Raw genomic sequence first — 26,247 nt, 5'->3', positions numbered from 1 at the left:
AAAGAGGAAAGGAAAGGAAAGAGGAAAGGAAAGGAAAGAGGAAAGGAAAGGAAAGAGGAAAGGAAAGGAAAGAGGAGAGGAGAAAGGAGAGGGGAGGGGAGAGGGGAGGAGAGGAGAGGAAAGGAAAGGAAAGGAAAGGAAAGGAAAGGAAAGGAAAGGATCGGACTTCTCCCAGGTGCCTACAGGATTATGTCTGTGCCCTGACACAGTTCCTGGCCCTGGAGTCACCAAGGCACGCAGGGCAGGAGCGGCTGGGTGGGCATCTGGGCACCAGCTGAGGCCAACCCCATCCCCGGCACCATGGGGCCAAGTCTCCCCTGCCGCTCACCTTGTGTCCCTGCTTGCACCCATGGGGATAAATATCCCGTGGGCAGGTCACACCTACCTGGTGCTGGGATAAACAGCCACGTAAGGTGTAGGTTAGTAAGCAATCCAGCCCAGAGAGTGGCGATGCTTCTTTGTCCTGCGCTGCTGTCTCTATCCGGGTTCTAGGTCAAAAATGCATGTTGAATGCCACATTTTGAGGACTGCATTATAGCTGCATGCTGTGTAAAGTAAAGTGGTAACATCCCATTGCATTTAGATGTTACGTTTCTAATACTGTGGCCAGTGTACGATAACAGACAGCTAAAGCTATTTTCACTAGAAAATATTAATCAAAGAAAAGCACTCGTTGCTTTTAGTCCCTAGTCCATTAGTCCTAACTAAGTATTAGGAAATACTAGGGAAAACCCAAAATGTAAGTATCTCCAGATGCTGAATCCCTGTTTTTTTTTTTTTTTCTGGTGATGTAATGATGAGCCAAGCAGGGGATATGACAAGAATGGGATCACTATGTTTTTATGCACTTAATGTTTTTACCTATGAATTTTAACATATGATTACAGATGTCATGTTCTGTTTAGAAAAAAACAAACAAACAAACAAAAAAACACCATTATCTCAGTGAATTGGCAGTTAAAAAGATTGGCCCTTGATAGGCAAGATTATAAAAGAAAAAATTAGTGGTAATATATAGTATGCAGTAGCCATCCATGTAACCACCCTAACTCTCTGGTGTTGCTTCATGCTCTTATTCTGTATGTGTTTTTTTGCAAAAGAGAGAACAATGGCTTTTGGGGTCTTGTCCTCTGGGAAAGATTGCCCTTATAGACTTCCCAGTGAGAAGAAGAGATGTTGTTTTGCAAACTGGTGCTGCATGTTTCACTCCAGGGAAACCACTGGAAGGTACCACAGGTTGTGATGATAACATCATCTCCACAGCACTTAGAAAATTATTTAAGCTCCAAATCCATGAACACCAATACATGGATCAACTTTCTGTGGGATTTCTGATAGCAAGAAAATTAACTTCACATGAGTGAGGATAGGAGGGGGAAAACCATATCCAAAAAAAAAAAAAAAAAAAAAAAGGTAAATCTGCATATGAAGATGCTGGGGAAATGCCTTTGGTCTGGGAAGCACAAGAGACAGGAGGTAAGGGGGCATCCCAGCACGTAGTCCTCAGGGCTGATACGCAATGCAATGAGATCTGTACCTGCTGGAAAAGCCAGGCTACCTCTGTGCAACACGTTATTGATAACCATGAGTAAAGGAAAAAGATACCCACCTCTTAGGGAGAGAGGATATACGCCATCAGTATATTTTCCACCATCATTTCCATATTTTGAAGCGTAGCTTAGGAAAGACATATAATTACAGTTCTTGGAGGCTAATTCTGATCTCAGCAATGTGACCATCAACCCCAAACAGCTCAGTGATGCCTGGGATTACCTTATATTGCTGAGACCTAGCTTGACTATGAAGATAAAAAGGAATACCAGCTATGCCAGGAGAATTTTTGTTTCTTTGACCTGAAGAAAGCTAATAAACTACAGATTTAAAGGCAGAATTGTTACAATAGGGTGCTCCTTTCAAACATTACTGTTTGCTTGATAAACTAAAAGAAAGCAAAGAACAGAGAATTTCAAAACAAATAATTCTTCAAAGGAAACGTTTTTCAAAGAGACTGCCAAACTTTTTGTAAATATCTTATTCATACCCAGTGATTACAGTGATGCTTTCCAGCTTAAGAAGTGCCTAATACTCACAGCTCATTTTTTTTCCTAATGAAGGTATGGCTGGTCTGGAAGTTTGGTCAAGGCAATCGCGTAAACTTGTACTCCTGGGATTTACAGTAGTATCTTCCCTGAATTTCCAGTAGTACCTTTACCGCATTTTCATGTCACCAAACAGAGGAAATACTTTGTTTTCTGACCTCTGTACCAAAATTTCAATGTGGAATGTGAAGATGTTTACATACTGTGAGCATGATTTTTAGACAGGGGGCTCGCCCATCGAGAACACAGCTCCAAACCTTTAATATTTAGATTCTGTTCAGCTGTGGTATTTTGCATCTCAGTGTTGTAGACATGCCACCAGGGATCAAAGTAATGCTGTAGAGATCCCACTTCACTTAGTAAAGCAGGCATGTGCCAGCCATCTGTTGTATCTGCTGATAGAAAACAGCAGTAAAGTTTCTCAAAGTTTGGCCAAGAAGTAAAGGGGGGATTTATTGCTCAGCAGAGATGAGTTACAAGGCACCTTGTAGTGTAAGCTACATCTGGTTTCCATAGTAATTTACATGGTATATGTGTAAACTACACAATTATTCTTTTTACACAGCAGTGTAAAGCTGTGTTAAATAAACTGTTCTTCAAGATTCCCATTGTTTATCCTTTCTATAAATATTCTAATACATTTTTAACAAAAAAGCTTAAGTAATAAAATATTTTCACTACTTTTACAGTAGTAGTTGCGCTGTACAACACAACTGTTGAAAAGCACTGGAACTAACAGGGCACCCCAAAGCTTCAAGACTGTATTTTGTGAATATGTACAGATTTGTCTCCTCATATTGCTAACAGTTTTTCTGAAATATAAAATCCATGATGTTTGGCTTTCATCTCCTTTATGGAAATGAAAATGTTTTCTGTCAACATCACCTCTTTTTCAGAGGCAATTTCTTAAGTATGTTTTTGGTGGTTAATGCCATTACAAGTTAATGCCATTACAAGTAATGCCATGGAATTAAAAGAACAAACTAACCATAATGAAAACTAACTGGAAGAATTTCTTAATGTATTTACTTCTATTGGTATCAGGCTTCCCATGGAGTTTTTTGGTGTAGCTAGACTTTGGAACAAGCATGGATGACTTGCTTCTAGCAAAGTGACCTATGTACATATAAATATACAAAACCACCTTCTTCTTAGTCCATGCACAGATGTGAGGGATATGGTGTGATCCAGAGCTTTCAAAGCAGCGTGCTAAGTACTTGCATCAAGTTGAATTTAGCTTTAACTATTGTATACCTTTGCTCACAGCAGCAATGAGTTGCCCAAGTCCTCTGAGTTTTCATTTTAACGTAGCTGAAATCTGCTTTCCCTGTTACAAAAGTAATGGAAACTGGTTGTCTAAGAGGAGCCTTTGGTGTGGAAACTGGATGCAGGTTTGGCTGTAGGGAGACTGGGTTTTTTGACTCTTGTGTTGTGGCCTGGCTGGGAAGAGATGGGTGCAGAGGCAAGCACCTTGTACAACTTCGTATGTGCTGTGTGAAACATTGCTTTTCCTTTTGCTTTGAATGTGGTAATTTCTTTGAGTGTCATTGTGAAAATCCCTTTAGAAACCCAGGTAGGCAGTACTGACCAGGCCGTTCCTATATACTTGCTGAGATCTTACTGGATCCTGAAGACGCATTGCTCTGTCTTCCCTAGATGTCATGCTGAGCTGTGTGTCTACTATTTGTGCTCTTTTCCTTAGCAGAGATGTCACTTAGCTCTCCAAGTCCCTATTGGAGCCTTAGGCAAAAATTGGCATTATTCTTGACATGTTCCTCTAACATTAACACTAAGTTTTGTCCCAACAGGTGGGATCTCTGCAGTATAATATTGAGTACCTCCAAACTCTTAGGTTACACCACCTGGTTCATACAATTTGTCACTATTCTCCACCCTGTCCCCCACCCCCAAAAAGCTCTGTTAATGACTTTTCAGTTTGAAACAACCCCTTAAGCTTCATAAAGTAAAGCTCTAGTGTAGCAATTTGCCAAAATTTTCCTTCATGAGCACAAGTGCAAAACATTCATTTAGCTTTTTCACGCTTGTCTTTTTCAGTGGGGTTTTATTTGCACTGTCTTCAGCTGTTAGCCCCATTGACTTGACGGTGGTCTGCTCTGAAGAATTTCAAAACAATTTTATTAGCATTTTGAAAGCTTTCAAGAAAACACATCCCAAAACGTTTTTTTATTTACCTTATTGTGGTTTTACATTTAGCTCGCCAAGGTTTGTTTTATATTTATCTTCCTTTTTCATTCAAATTCCACTTTTTGAAAGATGCTATTTGATTTCTATTAGTCTCTTTTGTTCAACCTCTCTGTTCAACCATATTGGAATTTTTTGTTTAGTTGTTTTTGTTTGTTTGTTTCTTTTTTAAGGTTCAGGGAACTGAAACTATTTATTTGTGGCCAAACTCTTCACTACATCAGAATGCAACCCAGACATAGTGGAAAACGCAGTCACCCAAAGCGCACAGAAAAGAACAACAGCAAAGACAGTTGCATTGCAATCCTTAGTTTTTTGTAACAAAACAAACAGCGTCCTTTGCAATGAATTATGTGTATAAAGTTCAGTAGATATCCGGGGATGCGGGTGTACATTTCAGTAAAAGCAGAAGATATTTGGTATTTTCTGTTACATAAGTGCCTTTTTTGAAAATTGTAAGGTAAATTGAAGAAACACAAAATCAATCACATTTTGGATAAGTTTCTGAATGCGTGGTTAACTTCACATTTTTTCCCTTCTCTTTGGTTTGTGGAAACTGACATTTTGAAATCTCAGTTGTAATTAACTGTGATTGTAATAAAATGTATGTAACAATGTAATGAAAGACTGCCTCTTCCCATGTCAAATGTTGTTCAGACCCATGCACAAAAAGCGTCTGGGCTATCTGTGACAATTTGGGCTGAGCCCGTTGTGTCAAGTAACAGAAGCCCAGTTCAGTGGGTACACAGGCACTGAGGTCAGACGCGTTTTCCCCTTGGGTAGCACCTTGGCAGCTGATGTGTGTGAGCTGACAGTCCTACAGGGCCTCTGGCTGTGGCACTGGCCCTCCCAGCCTCTAACGAGACCCGGCAGACTGGAGAAGAACCTGATGAAGAGCCACCTCTTTCCTTACACGTACTTCATAGAAGAAAGAGCTAAAATGGGCAAAAACAGTCACGTTTTCAAACTTCTGCAGGGCACGTTCCCATCCCTTCAAGCCCTTCTGCTGGTCTCTCTGTGGTATGTCCATGCCTCTCTTGTACTGGGGAGCCCAGGCCTGGACCCACCACTACGGATGTGCCTCATCAGGTCTGAGTAGAGGAGAAGAATTATGAGAAGAAGGATTTGTGAGGAGAAGAATTTGTGAATCTTCTTGCTGGTAACAGTCTTCCTAATGCAGCCCAGGAGGCTGTTGGCCCTCTTTGCCACCCACACAATGTTGCTGGCTCATGGTCATCTTGATGTCCATCAGGACCCCCAGGACCTTTTCTAGCAAACTCTTTCGCAGCTGATTAGCCCCTAGTGTGTACTGCTACATGGGGTTGTTCCTCCCCAGGTACAGGACTTTGCAATTCCCCTTGTTGAGCTTCTTGCCAGCCCATTTCTCCAGCTTGTCAAGGTTCCTCTGAATGGAGCACAACCTTCTAGTGTATCAGCCACTCCTCTCAGTTTTGTATCATCTGCAGACGTGCCGAGGGTGCACTCTGTCACAACATACTGGCCATTAATGAAGATGTTAAACAGTCTGGGATCCGGTATGAACCCTTGAGGTGCACCACTACTGACTGGTGTCCAGCTGGACTTCACACCGCTTGCTGATCACAACCTCCTGAGCCGAGCAATGCAGCAGTCCACCTCATGGTCCACCTACAGAAATTCTACTTTTTCACTTCTGTGAGGATGTTGTGGGAGGCGGTGTTGAAAGCCTTCCTAAAGTCAAGACAAACAAAATGCACCGCTCTCCTCTCATGCACCAAGCCAGTCATAAACACAGAATGGGCCAGGCCCTAACACAAAGCTGAGAGTGCCTTGTACAATCACAGCAAAGCAGCAAACGAAAATCTGCCTCAAAAAGTATTACAAATGAAGCAAAGACAGTGATACTGTTGTATGGAGGCACTGAGAAGTCTTTATACATCTATGATATCCAAAATCCACCATAGTATGTGCTTATTTAAAGTCTGTTCATAGGAGACCACTTAGCTACGCAGAAATGCTAAGGAGTTAGCCTGACAAGTCTGCCTGACTTGGAGAAGAGACACTTGGGGGATAGAAATGCCTTAGTAAAGGTTTACAAAGATTTGAGGTGGATTTGTTTCAGCCAAACAAGAAAAACACTGATTTTTTTTCCATCTATATATGAAAGTGTGCTTTGTTTTGTAACCGACTGGTGGAACCCAGCCTGTTTGGCCATACAAGGAGAAGTGGGCAATTACCTTACAGCTGCTCCAGCACTTGCTGCCATCCCTGCCAAATACTTCAATCAATAACTTAGAGACCAAACATTGCTTTCAGAACTGCTCCCACAAATCCTCTGAAGTTATCCCTTAGCCTGGATAAAAAGCTAGCTCAACCTAGCCGATGCTAAAGGAAATAAATATGCTTGACATCAAACCTGGCAATCTCCCAGCCTCAGGTTTTGGCCCAGCACCAGGGAAAATAAATTCCCCAAACAGCAGCCCACTAATGAGAAGACCTGTCACCAGGTCTGAGCGCTCAGGCAGAGAGACCAGTAGCACGAGCAGCAGAGCCAGCCCTTGCAGTGACGGCTGGCCGGAGGAGGAGAGGGCAGGCTCTTGGACCATCCTGGCCATCAGAACAGAGAACCACTTCAGAGCTTTCAGTCCTGCGATTATGAACCTGTTTTCATGAGGAAGGCATGGGGAGATCACCATCTTTTGATGAGCAGGAGAAGATAGGCTCTACCTGCAGTGAGCCTACTTGCTCATTGCAATCCACCTACCTGCTCTCAGCTTGCGAATGTGTGAATATTGATATAGTCAATGGGAATCTGAGACTAAAAACCACATAAGCAAATAATCAAGTCTTCTGAACAGCTTCAGTAAGGAGTACAAGTACCACCTTCAGTCTGTTCCTTTCAAACTTCAGTAAACACTGCTCTCATTTTTCGAGGTTTGAGCCTTAGCCAGTTCTCTTTCTTGCAGAGGTTCTGGGAAATAAATTGAACTGTTGAAACAGAGTCCATTTGAGTGACCAGGCTGAACCAAATTTATTTTTTCCTTGTGAAGCCACACGTACATTGAGTAGCTGCAAGCAGCTACGTGCCTGCAGGATTCAAGGCAGGGACCTTCCGGGAGAACAGACAGGTTGCACACAGAGCACATCAGGATCTGTCAGAGAGAAAGGAGAGGCAAAATACAGTTATCTGGAGCTGTAATCACAAGCAACAGATGATATGCATAGTCACATCAAGAGCTGGGAAATAATTTACTAACAGTGCATGTTGCTCGTTACCTTGGTTGATATATATATATATTATATATATATGTGGTGCTGTTTTAATTTTTTCCCCCTTCCTTTTAGTTTTGCACAGGAACATCTATTCAGATTGAGTAGGCCTGATCAGATTTCTGCATTGGCAAGGGAGCACAGCTGAAAGCTTAGGACCTAACACATTGCTCCCTTCCAGTCAGAGCTGCGATGTGCTGGTGGTAGGTATAGGGTGCAGAAGCTTGCACAGTCCCTCCCAGACAGAAAGCCACCAGGGTTTCACTATTTCATTTGATGTAACAACAGCATTGTTTTGATGGGACAAAGTCTGTGCATTATCCTGCCCACTGATGGAGTTCACATTTGAATCATGTCAGCGTGAATACGCTGCTTACTTAGTGGACCCTTCAAAACTGTGCTGCCAAACATCTGCAGTCAGGTAAACTTCATCATTTATGTAGTTGGTGCCATGCTGCCGCTGTTACTGTGGTTTATTCAGACAGCAATTAATTGAAACCTCACAGTGTAATTGCAATGTTTAAAACATTTCTAAGTATTTAACTTGTTTATATAAGAGCTTTATTTACCCAAAAGTGAGTTTTTCTCATCCTGAAAAAAATAATTCATTAGTACAAGTTTATTCACTTAAGTTGGTGGGGAAATATTTGAAAGGACGAGAAATCCTAAAGTTTGCTGGCAGGGTGCATGGTTACCTGGAGGCATAGAGCATCTGCAAGTTCTTATGAAATCTATTTCTCTACCTTTTTCCATCCCTAACATTTCTCAAACAGAAATTCCTGTCTCTGGTTTTATATGCCTTCCTTGTCCCTGCGCACAAAGACTGGGATAAATGCAGTAAGGTCTTTGCCCCCTTCTTGGAATAGAGCAGGGGATGGGGCATAGCCAGGTTCTTCCCCAGGCCAGAGGGCTCGTGAAGAGTGGGAAGCAGAGAGCAAACTTTGTGAGTGAGAGAAACAAAGGGACAGCCATTGTCCTTCTCTGAAAATGACATTGTGAATTTCTTCCCTCTCTGATTCTTTTACAACCACGCTAATTGAAACAGAGCAAGATCCCCAAACTAATCCTCTCTGGCCTAAGGAGACTGTTGTGTGAGTCTCCTGCACGGTTTGTGTCTGGTTATTCCTTCCCAGGAGAGGGGAAACTGGAGGAAGCAGCCAGTCCAGAGAAGTTTCCCTAAACATGCTGAGACACGGAAAGGAGGGCTGCAGCTTTTCTTACACTCTGAGCAGACTTTGTTGAACTGATACTGGATTATGAGAGTTTGCACCACTGTTTCACACATTAATATGACAGGTAATCCAGAAGGTCTAGTAATGGTGTGCTTAAATTAGTTCCTATTGTAAAATCAAAGTTATATTTCTGGCAAGTGCAAGATGAGCTGTTGAGCACTCCCAATGCATATGAAGTATTTGAACACATTCCTCCGTAAAAGCAAAAAAAAAAAAAAAAGCCTTGGATTAAAATTTATACAACCCACCCATTGAACACTCACTCGTTAACTAAACACATCTTTCAGTATAACATGGAAAATACACCTTCCCACTGAGGGGCGTTGTTCACCTGTTGTCCTTTAGAGTATGTTAATAGCCTGCAGTTAAACCATCATATATCTGAAAACAAATTTCTACTACTTTAAAAAATCTGTATTTGAAAATGTGGGTGGCTATTTGCATATGACCAACATGGTTAAGGGTTTGAGAGTTTTCTACCGTATGCATTTCCTCAAAAAACATTTCCAACAAGTCTTGTGTTCAGCAAGTTGCAGCATCCCAGTTTCTGCCACCTCCAGTTCGTATGCATCTCAGTTTGTTAGATACAGCCAAAAGGTTGCAGCAGAAGCTATTAAATTAAGGTAGTCGGCCTCTGTGTGCAAGCATATTTTCCCTAGACCTCTTCATGTCTTGTACTGCACAGCGTGCAACCGTGTGGTTTGCTGTGTATCTGCATATTAATGCATCCGGTTGACTTAATGGGCCAGATTTTCAAAGGCTACTCAGCATTTATAACAGCCACTTGCTCTGAGGAAACCTGCAGGACTTCAGCACCAGCTCTTTGGCTTTGTAAGATGCTCGGTATTAGAAGAAGCTGAACAACGTTATGCGTCATTATTGAGACGTAGTATGGGATCATATACTTAATGAGGTTTTCATGTCCTGTAAAAATAAGGAGACAGCATTAAGTCTGTGCAAACAGCATTGTTCACTGGTATTTCCTGAATTTGGACTCTTAAACTGGATACTATGAAAATTCTCTAAACTTTCTTTTATTAACACAAGCAGTTTGGGGGAAAAAAAAAAAAGAGCTTTGTTTCTCAGAGCCTTACAAGTTTGCAGAGTTTGCGTGTTCCATAAACTCAATGCCGTTGTCGAGACAGCCACGCATCCTTCCCTCCTCACTGAGAGAGGGGCGCAGAGAGGAGCTCCATCCTTCCCTGGCGCCCCGAGCAGAGCTGGGGAGCTGCTCCTGGGGCCTCTCGCTCCAAGCTGTGCTTGCCTGGTCCTCCTCTGGTACATCTGAGGAGATCCACATGAGGGAGCCCATATGCTGTGTGCACCACTGAAACTGAGAAGGCTGCAGGAGGAGTGTCAGGCTCTCTTGATCCAGTCTGCTTTGCTTGAGCAGCTCGGGAGCAAAAGCGGCAGGGCACAGGCCTCACCTTTGCACCAAAACAGCCAAGACAGGCCGTGCATATACTGTATGATCACAAAAGCCTCCTGGTGCAGCAGACCTATCCACTCTCTTGTGAAACTCTCTGGGCAACATTTTCCAAAGCTGTGACAAGATAGCCACTTGAAAGCAGATGTGCAACCTGGCCTCAATTCATCTGCACGGCACACCTTAGTGGCATGCCACAGGCAGAAAGGCATGTGAAGTACCTGGCTTGTTTCTCACGTTGCTGAGAGGTATGCCATTTTCCATGTAAAGAGTACAGCTCCCCGACTGCATTTCAGGAATGTCTTCATAATCCGGTGCTACTCCAAAGAAACCTGGAGCTTAAACCTCAAGCTTAAAAGCATGACAAACATGAGTCAACTTGCATTATTCCCGATGCGTAACTTCATGAGCAATAGCAAGATCACATTTCTGGGGGTGGAATCACGTGTGTGGATTGTTCAATTTTTTATCTTGTCTGCTTGGTGGCTCTGGCAGTGCCATCAGGAATGTGTGTGTCCTGTTTGGGGGCCATGGTCTGTTCTGCTGGTCTGGAGAAACCACCTTCTAGCCAATGGTTCTCAGCTTAGTTTCTTCCCCACTCCAGGATAAGGAAATCTGAGGGTGTGATGAAAATATTTGTCACCTGCTAATGACAAGGGAACACCCTGCCTCACTCCCAGTGTGGTTCCACAGCAGCTTCAGCCAGGCCAGCGAGCTGGGCTGGATTGTCACCTGCAAATGCTGCTCTCTCTCCACTGAGCATGTAGGAAGTTGAGGATGAATTGGCTTTAAAGAAGGTGCTTCATTTCAATGCTGGAAAATTCCAGGGACCGCTGTACCTTAACTCAGAAGAGTCTATCAGACTGGTACTATAGCCCAGGCATGAAGCCATACAGACTCTGCCTGTGCAAACAGTCTGAAAGACAGAAAAGTTGTGTGCAGAAACTGCTCAGATCCTCATTTCCTACATGGAAATATTACAGTAATGTATGCCCACAGACTGAGGACTTATCTCAATAGATAAACTAGTGCGATTTCAGGTACACAGCAAACACAGAAGGTTTTCTTTAACCTTACAAAATAGCTCTGGATTTTCACAAAAAGAGGCATTTATAATCCACGTGGCAGACATTAAAGGAGAGCAGTGTTAGGGAAGTCTAAGAAGCACTAACAACTAGTCAGAAAAGAGCTGTTGTTTTTTTTTTCAAAACCCTTTCACCATAATTTTTAAACACTTGTTTTCTTAGGATACAATGCAAAAGACCATTATCTGTGGAGCAGTAAATAAACAGCCTCACCTTCAAGGTGCCGTAAGCTTTCTTTCACTTAGATACCCACAAGTGGGAGCATCACCCTTTGAGACCACAGAAGGACTCCAGTCCGACAGAAGCTGCTGTGAGATTTCATAATTTTTGAGAGAGTTCATTGCTTACATTTCGGGGGAGATATTTATGATAGAGGAGTGCCAGTTAAAGCCAAGAGCAAAACACATGGACTCAATAAAGGTCCAATTACGTGACCTTTGCTGTTTGCCACGCTTTTAACTTGTGTAAGTTATTGATTACACTTTCATGAGATCATAATCAGAAGGTTGTTCTTTGGTAATGGTGTGCTAGAGGAGCTTTATCCTCCACTTCAAAGCTGTCCTGGGAGGCTTAAGAACAAACGGGTGGAAGTTTGAAGCACAGCCAAAATGAATCTGTGCGCATTATCCGTGTTTACCGCCATGCAGGAGGAGGCTTAGCCTATTCTTCGGCTATGAACTTTCTCTCATCACATCAGATGAGCCACCATCTCTAAGGTTTACATTTGTGCTTTTAAAAAAGATTCCGTTTAATTAAATTTAGTTTGCTCAGATCTCCATCATAACTCGTCTAAATACTTGTTAGTGCAATCATTTCCCTAACTGTAGATGTTTTATTGAAATTATTTTACATTCTCTGAAAAGAATGTGACTAATTTATTAAATACAAATAAATCTTCCAGAGCTGGAAACTGCAAACAGTTTGTAATTATGTAAAAATGCATGCCCAGGACTATCCAGCCCAGGTTTACATTTATTTTTCAAGCAGCAAGGGGAAGAAAATTACCTCACACTTTAATCTCACTGTATATAGAGCTGCATAGATGCATTAAAGGTGAAGGTAGCAGAACTGTACAGCATTGTTTTGTTAGGAACCGATGTGATAAGACTTTATTTATATTTTTCCTCTGAGGAGCAGTGATAATTTCCCCCTTTTTTATTAGCCTTAGGAAATTGGCATTTTGAACATCCCTGATCATGAAATCTCCACTGGAGACAGCACTGATCTTTTGTTGAATGACAGAAGAATGAATTAGCCCTTGTTGTGCCGGAACAAGAAATAGCTTTTCAGCAGAAAGACTTCTACGAATTCGCTGGATACCACAACAGTGTGTTTCATCAGATATTTCAAGATAATGTAGACTTGTATATCTTTTATTTTTTTAATCTGAACTCTAATTACTAGTTCTTTTGATGTACCACTTGCTTCTCTCCCCTTCCCCAAAGCAGAGAGATCTAATTTTCATGTGAAGGACATAGGAGAAAACAATCTGAAGGGCACTTGTGCACCACATACGCATTTCAGCCTGGTTCATGCTGAAAAATATCATTCCTTGCTCAAGACTTTCATGATGTAATTAGCTGTGCATATTTATCAAAACCTTAATGATTTTGTCTCCTTTTAGCCTAATTTTTTAGAAAGTAACTCTAGTGAAGCTAGAATAAAATAAGTTGGGGAAAACCTTTTGTTTTTGAATAAAGCAAGATAGAGAAGGAGTAAGAAACTCCAAATGTTTTCTCAACAAATGCTGTCAATTTGCTGTGGCTTCATTTTTTAAGAAATCCTGCATGCTGCATGCTTTTATAGCAGTGCTCTTGTACTTACCTGGAGATTGCTGTGGATCTGTTTGTTGGTGTGCTGCTTTCCAATGTGCCAGCCTTGGTGAACATCCCCTCTGCGTTCTGACCCTCTGTCCCTGTTGCTGTTCCTGCACCAAGGGATTGGCTCTGATCTATCCCAAAGCCATATTTTCATTAGCAGACTGGCAATGGGCAGGAGCATGCAATAGGTGTTTCTTTGGCACCGTGTTTCAGGCAGCCTGATTTTGCGTCATGTGAGGATGAGTTTCAAAGTTAACTCTCTGCTCGGGTATTTTTTATTTATTTTTTTTTTCCACTGGTGTCCCACTAGAACCTTGCTCTTTCTGCCAAGTCAGTTTCCAGTCTTGGGTAGGTTTCAAATGAGCTCTTCAAATCCTAGAGTGCTTCCAGAGCTCAAGGTCTAATGAGAGAAAATATCTGTTCAAAATGACAAAGTGTTTACCCAGTTTCCCCTGTCATCCAAAGAACAGACAACTACCAAAAACTTAATTGCTAAAGGTAATCTAAATCCATTAATTTGTGTTCTCACCAAGCTTCCTGACAGCAGTTTCTTCATATTATTTAACTTTAAAGAAATTCTTGTCTCATTTCTTGGAGGAAAGGCTAATACGTTCTGCAAAAAATTCTGTCCTTCTCCCCTGCACAAAGCATTCTTGGAACCTTGTGGCATCATTTTTGGCGCTCCTTTTGACAGCAATCAGGAAACATTTCTTTGATTGCTTTCTAAATCATTCCCTTGAAGGATCTGCACTGCCATCCACAATGACGTGACACAGGAGGCATTAAGGACCAGTTAATTACCTTCCATTGACAAAATGAGAGAGTTTTTGTACCATTCTTCTTATAAAATACAAAACCATTACAACCACAAGTTATCATTGTTGAAAGTTACATGTAGGGGTTTTTAAAAAGTCATCTTTGTCATCATGCATAGGTTTTCCTCAGTCCTCCACAGTTTTATAACATGAAGAAGGAAGGCTTACGACAGACTCCGCAGAGCCATGTGCATTTCAGCACATCAGTGTGTAACTAAAACTGTAACACACTGCATTTTTCCTTGCGATATTTTGCTCAATTCTAATTTGGGTCCTTCTTTTTTAGAAACACAAAAAAACCTATATTTTGCCTTTTGTGTGCATCTCTCATTTTGTTAATCCTACTGCTTCAGTTCATTCCCATACCTGAACAGCTTTCCAGTCCTTTACCCATAATGGAAAACTGGCAGTTGACTGGGATTAAGGTTATCCCGTCTTCTGTGTAGATTGGTTTTCACAGAGAACATTTCTGTGAGGGCTGCACATCACTTTCTCAGCAATGTTAAGTGTGCCTCCCACTTTGGGGCTACCTCGCGAGGCTGCTGGCAGGTATCTTTGAGGTCACTCTGAGGTGCAAAAAATGGTTTCCACATTCTGGGACGGGATCAATTAGGAGGTAAGGCCAAGCTGCCTTCTCTGGCAGAAAAACAAAACCTTGTAGGCAGACGGTTTATTATCTACTGTCTAAGGAGAGATTATTATGTTGTTCATTACAGCAGTGTCTAGACTGCACTGCAATAACAAAATGTGCTGCAGACATACTCACACTCTGGCCAAACTCCTTCAATAGCCTGGTACATGCAGTACAGCTAGAGCCTTCCCCCTTTGTTGAAATTCTTCTCATTTTGCTTCATGTTTCATCTTGGAACATAGAAGACCTACTTCTCTGACCTAATGCAGTTAATATCTTGGAGAAGCAATGGTCCATGCTGTAAACACCTAACAAGCACATACATTGCCTCACTTTGTGATTTTATTTATGGCATATGCAGCTGTGAGCATCTGCTGTGTATAATCCATGCTAGAATCTTCTAGTGTGTGCATAGCCAGAAATATCCACGGATCTCGGATAAAAAGGAGCTTCTTAAATGAGTTTCTTTCTTTAAACGAAGAAAATTGGTGTTAGGGTATATAGAATAGAATGCTCAGCAATGATCTCTTCAAAATAATGAGAAGGAAACATGGTTGATTTCTTACATCTCTTTGCAAAGGTAACACATCTTTTTTTGTTGTTGTTAGAAAGGCTGCAGATTTCATTAGGCTATTGAGCTGTGACACACAGCAGTTTAAGCTACTCTGCTTTGCTTTAAGGTGCTGCCATTACTTCTAATCCTACATCTTTCATGTAAAATGAAGAAAACGTAAAGCACTTTCCTGTGAATGCTTTGATTAAATATGAAACAAAACCAAAGTGGGCACAACATGGCATTTAAGTGATGAGAAAACTATAAAGCAGTAGATCTTGCCCTGAAGAAGGGAGTTCTGCAGGAATTTTAAGCGTAAAACCAAACTGCCGACAGATGTTCACTACCATACTTGTTAGAGGGCTTCGTTATATTTATAACCTTTTAAATTCCTCTGATTTATAGAAAGCGTCCACTTAAAGTCCATAAAAGTTAATCCTGACCATGGAATTATTTGCCTAGAATGAAATTTCCTGCCTTTGCTGAGGGCTTTGCCCCTGTGGGGAAGAGTTGCAGGGTGGCTGTGTGTGGCTACCTGCTGCCTCGAGGCACCAAGTCCCCAGACTGCTCACGCAGGGGCCGCGGGGGACTTTCCCTCAGTTTTTTTAGGGTCCCAGACAAAGTGTTCACACACAGGGAAGGAGTATTCTTCCTCAGGTGCATACTGAAGTCAAGCCAAAACCAAAAATTCTCCCACTCATGTATAGTGTGCAATTGTCAAGGATCAACACTTTATTGCAAACCCCAGTTCCTCCACCACCTCTGATAACACCACTTCTCTAAGATTTAGCTTCAGTACCGAATTTTGCCCACTAAATACCAGACACTGCACAGGCTGGCTCCAAAAACAAAGTCACGAGAATGTTTCCGTACAGGAAAATGGATTATAGATTGTGGTTTTTCCCCATTATCTCTCAAACAATATATGAAGAAATTTTGTTTGCATTAGCAGGTCACTCACAATGACCACTTACAGTATGAATTGTGGTAGTCACTATACAGTACCCAAATGTCCGGATTTTAATTGCACAGGCCTATCTCCTCAATTAACCATCGTGACTGAATTTCATGCTAGACTGAAGCATGGTAAATATTTGCTGAGAATGTGTTGTTTGCTTTTCAGTCATGATGATTAATGCAAGTTAATTGGCAATCAACTCAAATTGCACCAGGACAATACTGGAGACTGGATGTGGAGATTGTGTCAAGACAGATTGCTTCCAAACTGATAGGATTTATGGCAGCCAAACCTCAGATTGGCAGGTTTGAGGAGTTAAACTACCCTCCTTCAATATGCAGCCTCTCTAGACTGAATTTGTATGGTATTTTTAAGCCAAAATTTAACCAACTCAGTCCAGCACACGTGAATTGCAAATATGCTCTGTAGCACATGGCTTCGTAACTTTGAAATCGTACTAGCTGAGTCTACCTGAGGACTTGAACGTCATTTCAAGTAGCTCACTTGTATGGACCTTTCTTCAGAAATGGTGAGAGCAGGTATCTTTCCCCAGTGCAGAGAGTGGTTTTCCTCCTGAGCAGCCTGTTGCTTGTGCAGCATCTCTTCCCATCTTTTTAACTCCTGCCTCAGGCATTAATTGCTGCTGTGCCTCTATTCTGGTTAAAAGAATTCCTTCCTTGAAAGGCAGTAAAGATTTTACCTCATGGTGCAATTGATCCCCTTTCCCACAGTGAACTTTCTTTTTGTCTTTGTCTTTAAGCAACGTTTTGACTCCAGAAAATGGAATTCCAGTTCCTTTCCTACACATCAGAGCTCTGGCTCACAGGCTGACCTGCCACAGCAGCCCGGCTAGAGTGGAAATATGGGAGTGGAGCTATTTGGTTTAGTTACCAGTTGTTGTTTACTAGAATAGTAAGAACATAATGTTTTAATATCCCAGCCTATTATGACCTGTTTTAGATATAACCAAACATCAAAGCTAACCAATGAGAAACAGACAGTACAGCATTGACTCAGTCGCTGTAGTATTCTATAGATGTGTGGAGACATATAATTATTTTTCTGAACCAAAGTTTATTTGAAAACAAAAATGTTCACAATCTAAGACTTTATGGCTTGTTTTCATATTTTGGCATGGTATAATGTATTGGAAAAAAAAAAATCTTTAATTAAAAGCAGCCTTTTGAATAGCACCCCAGACTTCAATTTTCATCTCCTGTTTTACTACTTCTGTCCATGTCCCCTCTCCCTCCCACATATGCTCCATGTGTTTAACCCGCCCTTAACAACTTTCATGACTTCCTTCCCTACTGTTGCTTTGTGAGTCCTCCTCTGAGGTCTCCATGCCTACACAACACCCCCTGAACACATTTTCTGGGCAGAGTGTAGTTCCTGCACGCTGTTTGGGGTCTCTTTGCTGTCCCCACAGGCCGAGTGGATGTGCTGCCAGGGCTGATTAGGAATTTTATAACAATCTTTCTACTCAGCTTTGGAGAGCTTTGCTGGTGCCACCGAAGGAGCATGGTCTCTCTGACAGGGCTTCTGCTCAAGTTAGCACAGGATCACAAAAGGTCTGAGGATCACCTGAGATGAGATAATCTTGAGATAGAATAGCCTCTCTATATATGTCAGGTGCTCCAATCCCTTAATCATCGTTGTGGCTGTTCACTGGTCTCTCACCAGTAAGTCTGTGTCTTCATGTGCTATGGAAACTGGTTCTTATGAGAGAAGAACAGCCTTCTGGCTAAGGACATTGACTGCCACCTCCTAGATGAACTAACTGCCATTTACTGGCCCAAAGTTCTCATAACATTTTGGTTTTAATCTCTCTTTACTTCACAGTCCCAGATAAAAAGCAGGTTTAACATCACTGTATACCATCAATAAGTTGCTGTATGAAAATACTTTTTTGACAGTTCCCATGCTAAGGCTTCAGGTATTTTTCTGAGAGCAGTAGCTAAAACTTTCCATAATCCTATACACGTTTCAGGTAAATGAGAAGCCAGACTTTAGGGAAAAGGTTTGTTTCCACTTGATCTGTGCACCTGCAGCTGTGCTGTAGGAATGCCCAACTCCATTAACATCTGGGGAAGCCTCAAGTGCCTTACTAAGATGCAGACACCTCAGGTGCACACAGTGTGCACATCTACACTGCAGATGCATGACGCTAGGCAAGAGGAATCCCACTTAGCAGCAAATACGAAGAAAGACTGAGCAGGTGACTTAACAGAGAGGCCAGGGTCCCATGGAAGGAAGCACCAGGGAGGCTGTCCAGGCTCACCAATCAGTTCCAGGGGGATTCTGCACAAAAAAAAAACAAAAACAAAAACAAAAAAACCTTTAAGAAGTAGCCCAGTGTTCATCCTTTTTTTTCTGTGTTTAGATGAAAGGTGTGGGTTGTAAAAAAAAAAAAATGTATTCTCTGTTTAACATTAGTTTGCCATATGCATGCTATTTTCCTTGCTGTTATCCAGGTATTGGATTTTACTGTATGGTCATTTGCAATTTCTGTAACGAAAGAAAACTATGCTTAGGTAAAGAAGCAGTTGTGGAAATAATTGAAACAAATCCAGTGAATGACATAATGAAAGCATAGTATTTTTTTGCTGTAGCTTATGTGCTAAATGGTTTGTTTCCATGAAAGCAATTAAAATACATAATGATTTCTCATGTCTTTTGTCATAGGCTGAGTACTTCTACGAGTTCCTGTCTTTGCGCTCTTTGGATAAAGGCATAATGGCTGATCCAACTATAAATATCCCTCTGCTCGGAACAGTTCCTCATAAAGCATCAGGTTTGTGCTGTTGGTATTATAAATTTTGTTCCTGTAAAAAATATCCCACAGCCAGTAAAGTCTACATGTCTTATTTTGAACTCAAGTTTTGAATTTTATTGCTAAAGAAATGCTTGCCACAGTGCTTGATGCTGAACAGTGTGAGTGTCTTGCCTGACTACAGCAGCATATTTTGCCTGAGCCAAGCCACACGAAGCTTTTGTATGTAGATAAACCAGCAGAAATTTGTGCAAAACTTTTGCATAAAATTAATGTATGTGAAACTTTATTATTTAGTGGTGTTGAAAATGGACTTGAGTGAAGAGTGCTTAATATATATCATAATTGCTGCAATTTAATTGATTGCAAGCCCAATAAATTTGCAAATATTGACATTGACTCTAAAAGTAATGAAGAAGTCAGGAAGACGAAGTTCATGTTAAGCATTGAGATTATTTCCATCTCCATATAAAGCAGGTGAGAAATGTGGAAGGCTGTGCACTCAGCATCCTCTAATATAAACTAGTTTCTCCTTTAATTTTTAACTATCTAGAAAGGCTAGATCAAAATGACCCCCATCTGACTGTGTTTAGGAAAACATCTAATCTACAAATGCAGGGAGGCCAGGGATGAGATCTCCCAGTTCCAGCAGAAGGTCTGGTAACCATCACGATGGGAGGTCTGATTAAAACCAAGATGGACTTACCCTGTCTGCGGTGCTGGTAGCTCACTTCCAGGACTAATACGGGTATGTCCACGGTGCTCCCTTATGCAGACAGTGAGCAGTGCACCGCTGTGCTTAGGATATATCAGCTGTGTTGAAGTCCTGTGTGGCATTATACTGCATCTGGTCTTTAACAGCAATTGATAATCGGTACATGCACAGTATTTCAAGCATGTTCAGTATTTAACAATGAGCCACTGGTGTGAAGGCTTTTTTTTTATGCTGCTTGCTATCCAGCCTAAGTTAACTAAGTTGACTTAAATAAATAAATGCTATAAAAATATTGAAGCAATTTAAATTAGATTTAAATCAATCAGGTTCCTTAGACTCCTTTGAAAATCCTATCCCCAAATCCCAGGATTGCTACCTGGGTTAGGGTTGTCGAACCTAGACACACGGCACAACATTGATATATGGTGTGAGGGATGAGGAAGATGTCTTTCAGTGAGAGTTTAAAGAGCTAAGACTACTCTGCTTAGCCAAAAAAAAAAAAAAAAGATGTTTGGGAGAAGCCTTGATTATAGCATGTAGATATCTGTTCAGTGAGAAAAGGCTGGCTGCTCATTTCACAGGGGAAAACCTATGAAGATCCAGTGGTTCAAACTGGAGTCAGCAAGTTCAAAACCAAGTCAGGCGTTTTCGATGGTGGCAGTGATTAACTCTGAACACGACACCAGTGCCATGCTGGTGCCAAGGTGGCTCCACGCGAGCTGGCATGCCTGGTGCCTTCCCTGGCAGCATCTCTGCTCACCCCACAGTTAGGAATCAGTTAAATTTTCCTCACTTCTGCAAATTCTCCAGGGGAGGCAGGAGTGTAAATGTGCAAAAGGGGCAATTCTGTGGTGGGGACTGTGAATCACCACGGAGCTCAATCAGGAGGGCCTTTAATGCATTTTTGTGTGCTGAGGGATTTGGGCACGTGGAAAGTTCAAAAATATGGGCACTTCCAGTTTGGGGAGTGCTGGAGGGTTTCTGACCTGTCCCCTTCAGCTTCAGATGCATGACTGGTCCTTGCCCTGGGCATTTAAACCTACAGGCTGACATCATTTGCTGTCAAATCTCCAGGCAGATTGGGGGTTTGCTACTGATGCAATGAAGTCTAGGAATTGCTGTAGTGCCGTCATTAAATTTCTCCTGTGCCTTCCTCCCCACAGCAATTTGTTCAGCTAAGTCACACACATCCTCATACAAGCACAGAATTATTTCCTGCACTTGAGCTATAAGGAGGTTACTACAATTTAAGAAGTTCACTGCATTTAAACTGCTTTTTATCCCCTGTAAGAGTTTTTTTTTCTTACCACATGGTTACGTGCTTCTTGTAATGATCTTTTAAAAGATCAGTGTAAAGGCACTTCAGCAATTAAATTGCTTTATAATGAAAACTGCAACAGACTTTTTAGTCCATAGGACTTACCAGAAGCAGAATGTGTTTCAGCAATAAAATTATTCCAAGGTATTATACCAAGGCAGAAAATAACAAAAATTGTCTGATTATTACATGCAATGTTTTTATAACAAGCAATTTAAAACAAACCAAATGTAAGGCTGTTAGCTCTACATTTTGTTCTGAAACCTCAGGCCAGCTTCAGAAGAAATGAATAAACAATTTCTATTAGCTGGATCTAATTTTTAAATGAGCTAGAAAGAGCCAATTTTGAAGAAATGACACAATCATTTCATCTGAAGATTATTTGAGATCACTTGTGACCATCACAGCGGAGCATTCCAGAGCTCTGAGGTATCAGGCTTGCTTCCTCATTAAAATACTCCAGATTTACTGGCCTTAATTATTTCCTTGGACTCTTTGTAGTTTAAAAGTGTTTGAATACTTTTCCTGGAAAGGCAATCTCCAAATATTGCTACACTTAACAAGTTCTGTCATAGTGATGTTCCTCTATTCATTTTAAATACTTGCACCCACAATCTTATTTATTAAGTGCACTGTCTTGCCAGCATATTATGGAGAAAGTTTTGATTAAATAAGTATTTTATTTAAGTATTAATTGCAAGATCCATAACAGCAAAACATACCTAAAGCAACATTTAAAAAAAAAAAAAAAGTATGAGATCTTTTTGGAGAAGTTATGTGACAGCCCGTAAAAGTGAGGCTCAGAAGTGATCAAGGCAGCTTAGAAAATTAAATATAGGCTTCTGGCTCATTTTGGTGGCTTTGAAAATAGTATCCTTAGATACCTCCATGAGTAACTGCCCTGTCTGCAGGCAGAAGGATGTTTGCCTTAAGATCACTGTCTCTGCTGCAGACTATTGGGGTTGTGTCAGTAAAGCATCCCAGGCTGGCCTCCTGTGCTGAAGTTGTTCCAGCCCTGCAGGTGTCTGTGCACAAGGTGACTCTAAAGCTTATCTGTAAATACTTATTATCTCTAGTATTTCAACGTATGCTTTTGTGGATATGCATGTAAATATGAATACTGTTGTTATTGTTCTCCTTTAAGTTGTCCAGGTTGGATTTCCTTGCCTCGGCAAGCAAGATGGGGTGGCTGCATTCGAAGTCAATGTGATCATAATGAACTCAGAAGGCAATATCATTCTCCAGACCCCTCAGAACGCCATCTTCTTTAAGACGTGTCAGCAAGGTAACGCTAATGAGGACATGACAAGAACTGTTAGACCAGGACAGCTCACTTTCTTCTCTTTCATTCAGGATAATAATCATTCAGGATACTAATGTGGTCACGCAGTGTGTAGCAGAAGCTATGAATTCCAGGCTGTTCTGGCTCTATCCGTAGGTTTGCAGCTCATTTGCATTTGCTGTTCATTTACTATGTGTTTACTAAGCTTCTTTTTACTGTGAACTACATCTCCCTTAGCAGACTGGGTTGGAGGCATTCCTCCTCCTGTTCACAGCTCATCATTTCAAGGATGTTGATAGAAATGGATCATATGAGAAGCAAATGTGAGCAAATGATTTGAAGCATTTGGAGGAGAGTCAGTACTACGGGAAAAAAGCTGAGGCTCACATTTTCAGAAATGACACATAATTTTGAGGACTTAACTTCTGGGATCTGTAGTGGGGACACTGTTTTCTGTTAACACTGTTTGGTGTCATAGTTCAACATTTCTTTAAATCTGAACTTGCACATCCCAATTGAATCAAAAAAGCAAAAATCAGAGAACTTTTGCAAAAGTTGGCTTACCTTCCTCTGGGGCACAAGATGGCAACATCTTGGTTTGGGATACAACATTGTTCACCAGCCTCATCAGCAGGTTGCGTTGCTGGTCTGATATTTACAAAGTTTATGAGACATTTGAGCCAATAAGAAAATTCACTCTTCTTTTATTAACACTTTACTATGTGTGTTGTTGATTTGATTTTGGTAGAATTGTTTGCATAATAAAGCATCACTCAGGGAAGGTGATGGAAGCTGGTCCTCAATATTTGCAGTCACCAAGCAAGAAACACACACAGGATGGATCGATAGAGGAAGGGCACCATGAAGCTAGGGCAGTGTTTACTCGGAAAGCAGGAAACATGTTTAATCAGCCAATCTATGAACTATAGACAGTATGTAATAAGACTTTCTGGATTCATTTGATACATCATGAACAGCTGTAATTATCACTTTGAACTGAGGCTGTGGAAATTGAAAAAATCCATATCTAAGATCAGGCAGCTATCCCTTGCCGTGTGCAATTGTATCAAATTAACCCGTGGCAGGGCTGATGTACAAACAGTGATAGTTTTATTCTTCTCCTATTAAATCTCCGTTCCCAGTCCTGCACTTTCTTCCCTGAGCTCTTTTCTCTGAGATAATTGGCTGGAGTGTGGCTTCAAAGAGCAAGCAGCAGGAGCAGGAGCTGTTTATTCTTTGAAAGCTCGCTGCACCTGAATAGCCAGGCTGCTGTCTCCTTTGAAGCCTTGCTGCTGCCAATTAGCCCAGGGAAAGCAGGGGAGGGGGAGAAGAAGTGGGGAGAGGAACAGGAAGGAAAATGGGGGCTGAATGGAAGTAAAATCAATCAGACCTGGTGCACAAAGTTGTTCCCGATGTAAACGCAGCACAGAACATTTCATGCCTTTCCATTGTCAGCTCAGTCCAAAGATACTGAGCTTAATAAACTTTGGAAATAGTGTTGGGGTAATCTAATAGAGACAGCAGTTGCAGGTCTGCATTGTGGCTTGTCCAGGAAAGGCTCCAAACTCAGTGTCTTAGCAGCATTCATCTGAGCTATGGTTTCCGTGCTTTAGTTATTTTTATTATTGTTACTACTCTGATACAAAAAAAAAATAAATTATATTTCAAAATTTAGAAGTATTGCATCATAAAACTCAGGAAAGCTGAGGGCAATCACTGACCGTGGGCCAGCTGAGAGGCACAAGGATGGTTTTACAAGCTGTAGAGGTGGGCAGAGGAGGAGACGTCTCACCCCAGCTCGTACTGGGGTAACTCCCATTGCTGCCCTCTGTCCAATGAGGTGGACACCGCAGCATTTTGGGACAGATACTGAGAAGGACGAGGATGTTCCTACTGGTTTGTATTAGTGTAAGGGTGAGTTTCCTCCCTCTGAAAGCTGCCATTTGTGGTGAGGAGCTCAGATTCCTTCTGCCTGGGCCCCAAGTCACTGTTTCCAGTCTTTCGTGGCCAGCCAGAGGGGCCCCCACCAGAGGAAGTGAGCAGAGCGAGGCAGCAATTTTGTGGGAGAGGAGAGGCTTTGTTGTGGCTGAGAGGTGACCGCACAAAAAATTGTGTTTTCCTATTTTTCTGTTTGAAATGGTATGTATTTAAGCATGCATTTTCTGTAATGAATAGCAGCTCTGCATTTGGTACAAAGAGAGAAACATTTTCAGAAAGAGTCCTAGCGTATACTGTTAGAACAAATACGATTACAAAGCCTTTACTATTATTAATACCACTGCAAACAGATTTACTTTTAAAGTAACACTTTTTTTCCCCACGTATCTATGGCCTTAGATGGAATAGTATTTTAAAATTACCCCTTTTATCCTCTCTTCTTCCTGTTTGTTTGACAGTTGCACATAGCATCCAGCCGCCTGACTGATACATCAGATGTTCTTACCTTCTGTTTAGTCTCGGGGTTACCCTTCATATTCCAGTGAAGAGGGCGATATTACCTGAGTGTGGCAGAAAGTAATACTGCTCATAGCCATAGCTGATGGATATGTCACCTGATAAATATTAGAAGGAGGCAGAATAATGCGAATTTATTTCAGTCCAGGGTTATGTTTTCCTTTGTGTTAAATAAGAGTTATGGTTTGAAGAATCTTTCTGGTCTGCAAGTGCACGTTGCTGGCTCATGTTGAGTTTCTCATCAACCAGCTCCCCCAGGCCCTTCTCCTCAGGGCTGCCCGCAACCCATTCCCCACCCAGCCTGTATTTGTGCTTGGGATTGCCCTGGCCCAGATGCAGGACCTTGCACTTGGCCTTGTTGAACCTCATGAGGTTCGCCCAGGCCCACCTCTCAGGCCTGCCCAGGTCCCTCTGGATGGCATCCCTGCCCTCCAGCACGTCGACCGCACCACACAGCTTGGTGTCATCGGCAAATTTGCTGAGGGTGCACTCGATCCCACTATCCATGTCACTGGCAAAGATGTTAAACAGTTAATGACGATGTTGGCAGGTGTCACCAGCTACATGTGTTTACAGCACTGCTAGACCAAAAGATAAAAAAGGCATGTGCCAAAATTACAGCCAACTGCTGTCTAATGGATGATCCTAGAGTTTGGATTGAATACATTGCAGTTGAATATGTTGCGGTTGCTGTCTGAGTGTCGATCTACCCTACCTCAGACTTTTTTGAACCTAGGCATTCTAGGCATTCATTTTGAACCTAGGCATTTGTAGTGTCATGCAGTATAGCATCCACAGGAGAAGGTCATGCCTACTCTGCTAAAACTGCCTCGTGGCCCTGGTTCCACTGATCACAAGTGATGTGCATTTTCTAATGGCAGTAGGCAGCCTCTCCTGCCTTCCTTCTTGTCTGTGGGAGACCTGGGAAGGCATTTTTGAGGAATTGCTTTTCTGCCTGGCAGTTGTGTTTTTGTGGGGTTCCACTGGGTTCATTTTGCCTCTTGTTTGATGGACTCCAGTGTTTGCAGGATGGTGATGATACCCAGATGTATTTCTCTTCCTTGTGTAATCCAGCCAGTGTTGCTAAACGCTTTAACCAGTGTTTGATCAACAGTTGAGATGTGAGTATGAGTTGGATGATGATACAGGATCACTGTGCAGGAATGCTTTCATCTTCCTTTCTGGCCTTCTTTCATCTAGCCTTGAAGCTGGCTCTTTCATTTGAAGACAGATTTCATCACTTTGCCACCTTAGGAGCAACAGATGTAGCAATTAATGCAACGCAAGTTGCAGTGCAGTCAACTTCAGGCTGCAGAATTCGAGACCAGCCCCGCATGCTAAGGGAGATCTGACCAGTAATGCAGGTCCTGCAGCAGCTGCCTGCTTCTTTCCGCGTGGAGAAAACGGGGCTGGGTTGTGCGGAGCACCCACATCGCTCATTCACTTGCAGAACAGCAGAGCAATGTGCATGATCCGCCAACGAGCACATCGTGCATTTGTCTGCACACATGATCAAACCTGCATTTGTAGATGAACACAAAGGGAAACAATTTCTCTTGAGGAAAGGTGAATCTCCACTTTGGCCAGCGTTTGCCTGTCTGTCAGCAAATATTTTTATTGTTATATCAAAGGTGT

At 41.9% G+C, this 26,247-nt stretch overlaps 1 protein-coding gene across 1 annotated transcript in view; it reads left to right on the top strand.

Moving 5' to 3' along the window:
• Positions 1-26,247, top strand: part of WIF1 (WNT inhibitory factor 1) — a 40,128-nt gene that overhangs the window by 2,653 nt on the left and 11,228 nt on the right. Inside the window, exons 3-4 of the mRNA XM_048065447.2 lie at positions 18,756-18,864; positions 22,021-22,161. Coding sequence (XP_047921404.1) covers positions 18,756-18,864; positions 22,021-22,161 — 250 coding nt within the window. The remainder of the gene's footprint in view (positions 1-18,755; positions 18,865-22,020; positions 22,162-26,247) is intronic.

Source organism: Anser cygnoides, chromosome 1 (assembly GCF_040182565.1).
Source record: "Anser cygnoides isolate HZ-2024a breed goose chromosome 1, Taihu_goose_T2T_genome, whole genome shotgun sequence".
Classification (NCBI taxonomy): Eukaryota; Metazoa; Chordata; class Aves; order Anseriformes; family Anatidae; genus Anser; species Anser cygnoides.
The sequence above is the reverse complement of the archived record's forward strand: the minus strand, read 5'-3'. Positions and strand labels throughout refer to the sequence as shown.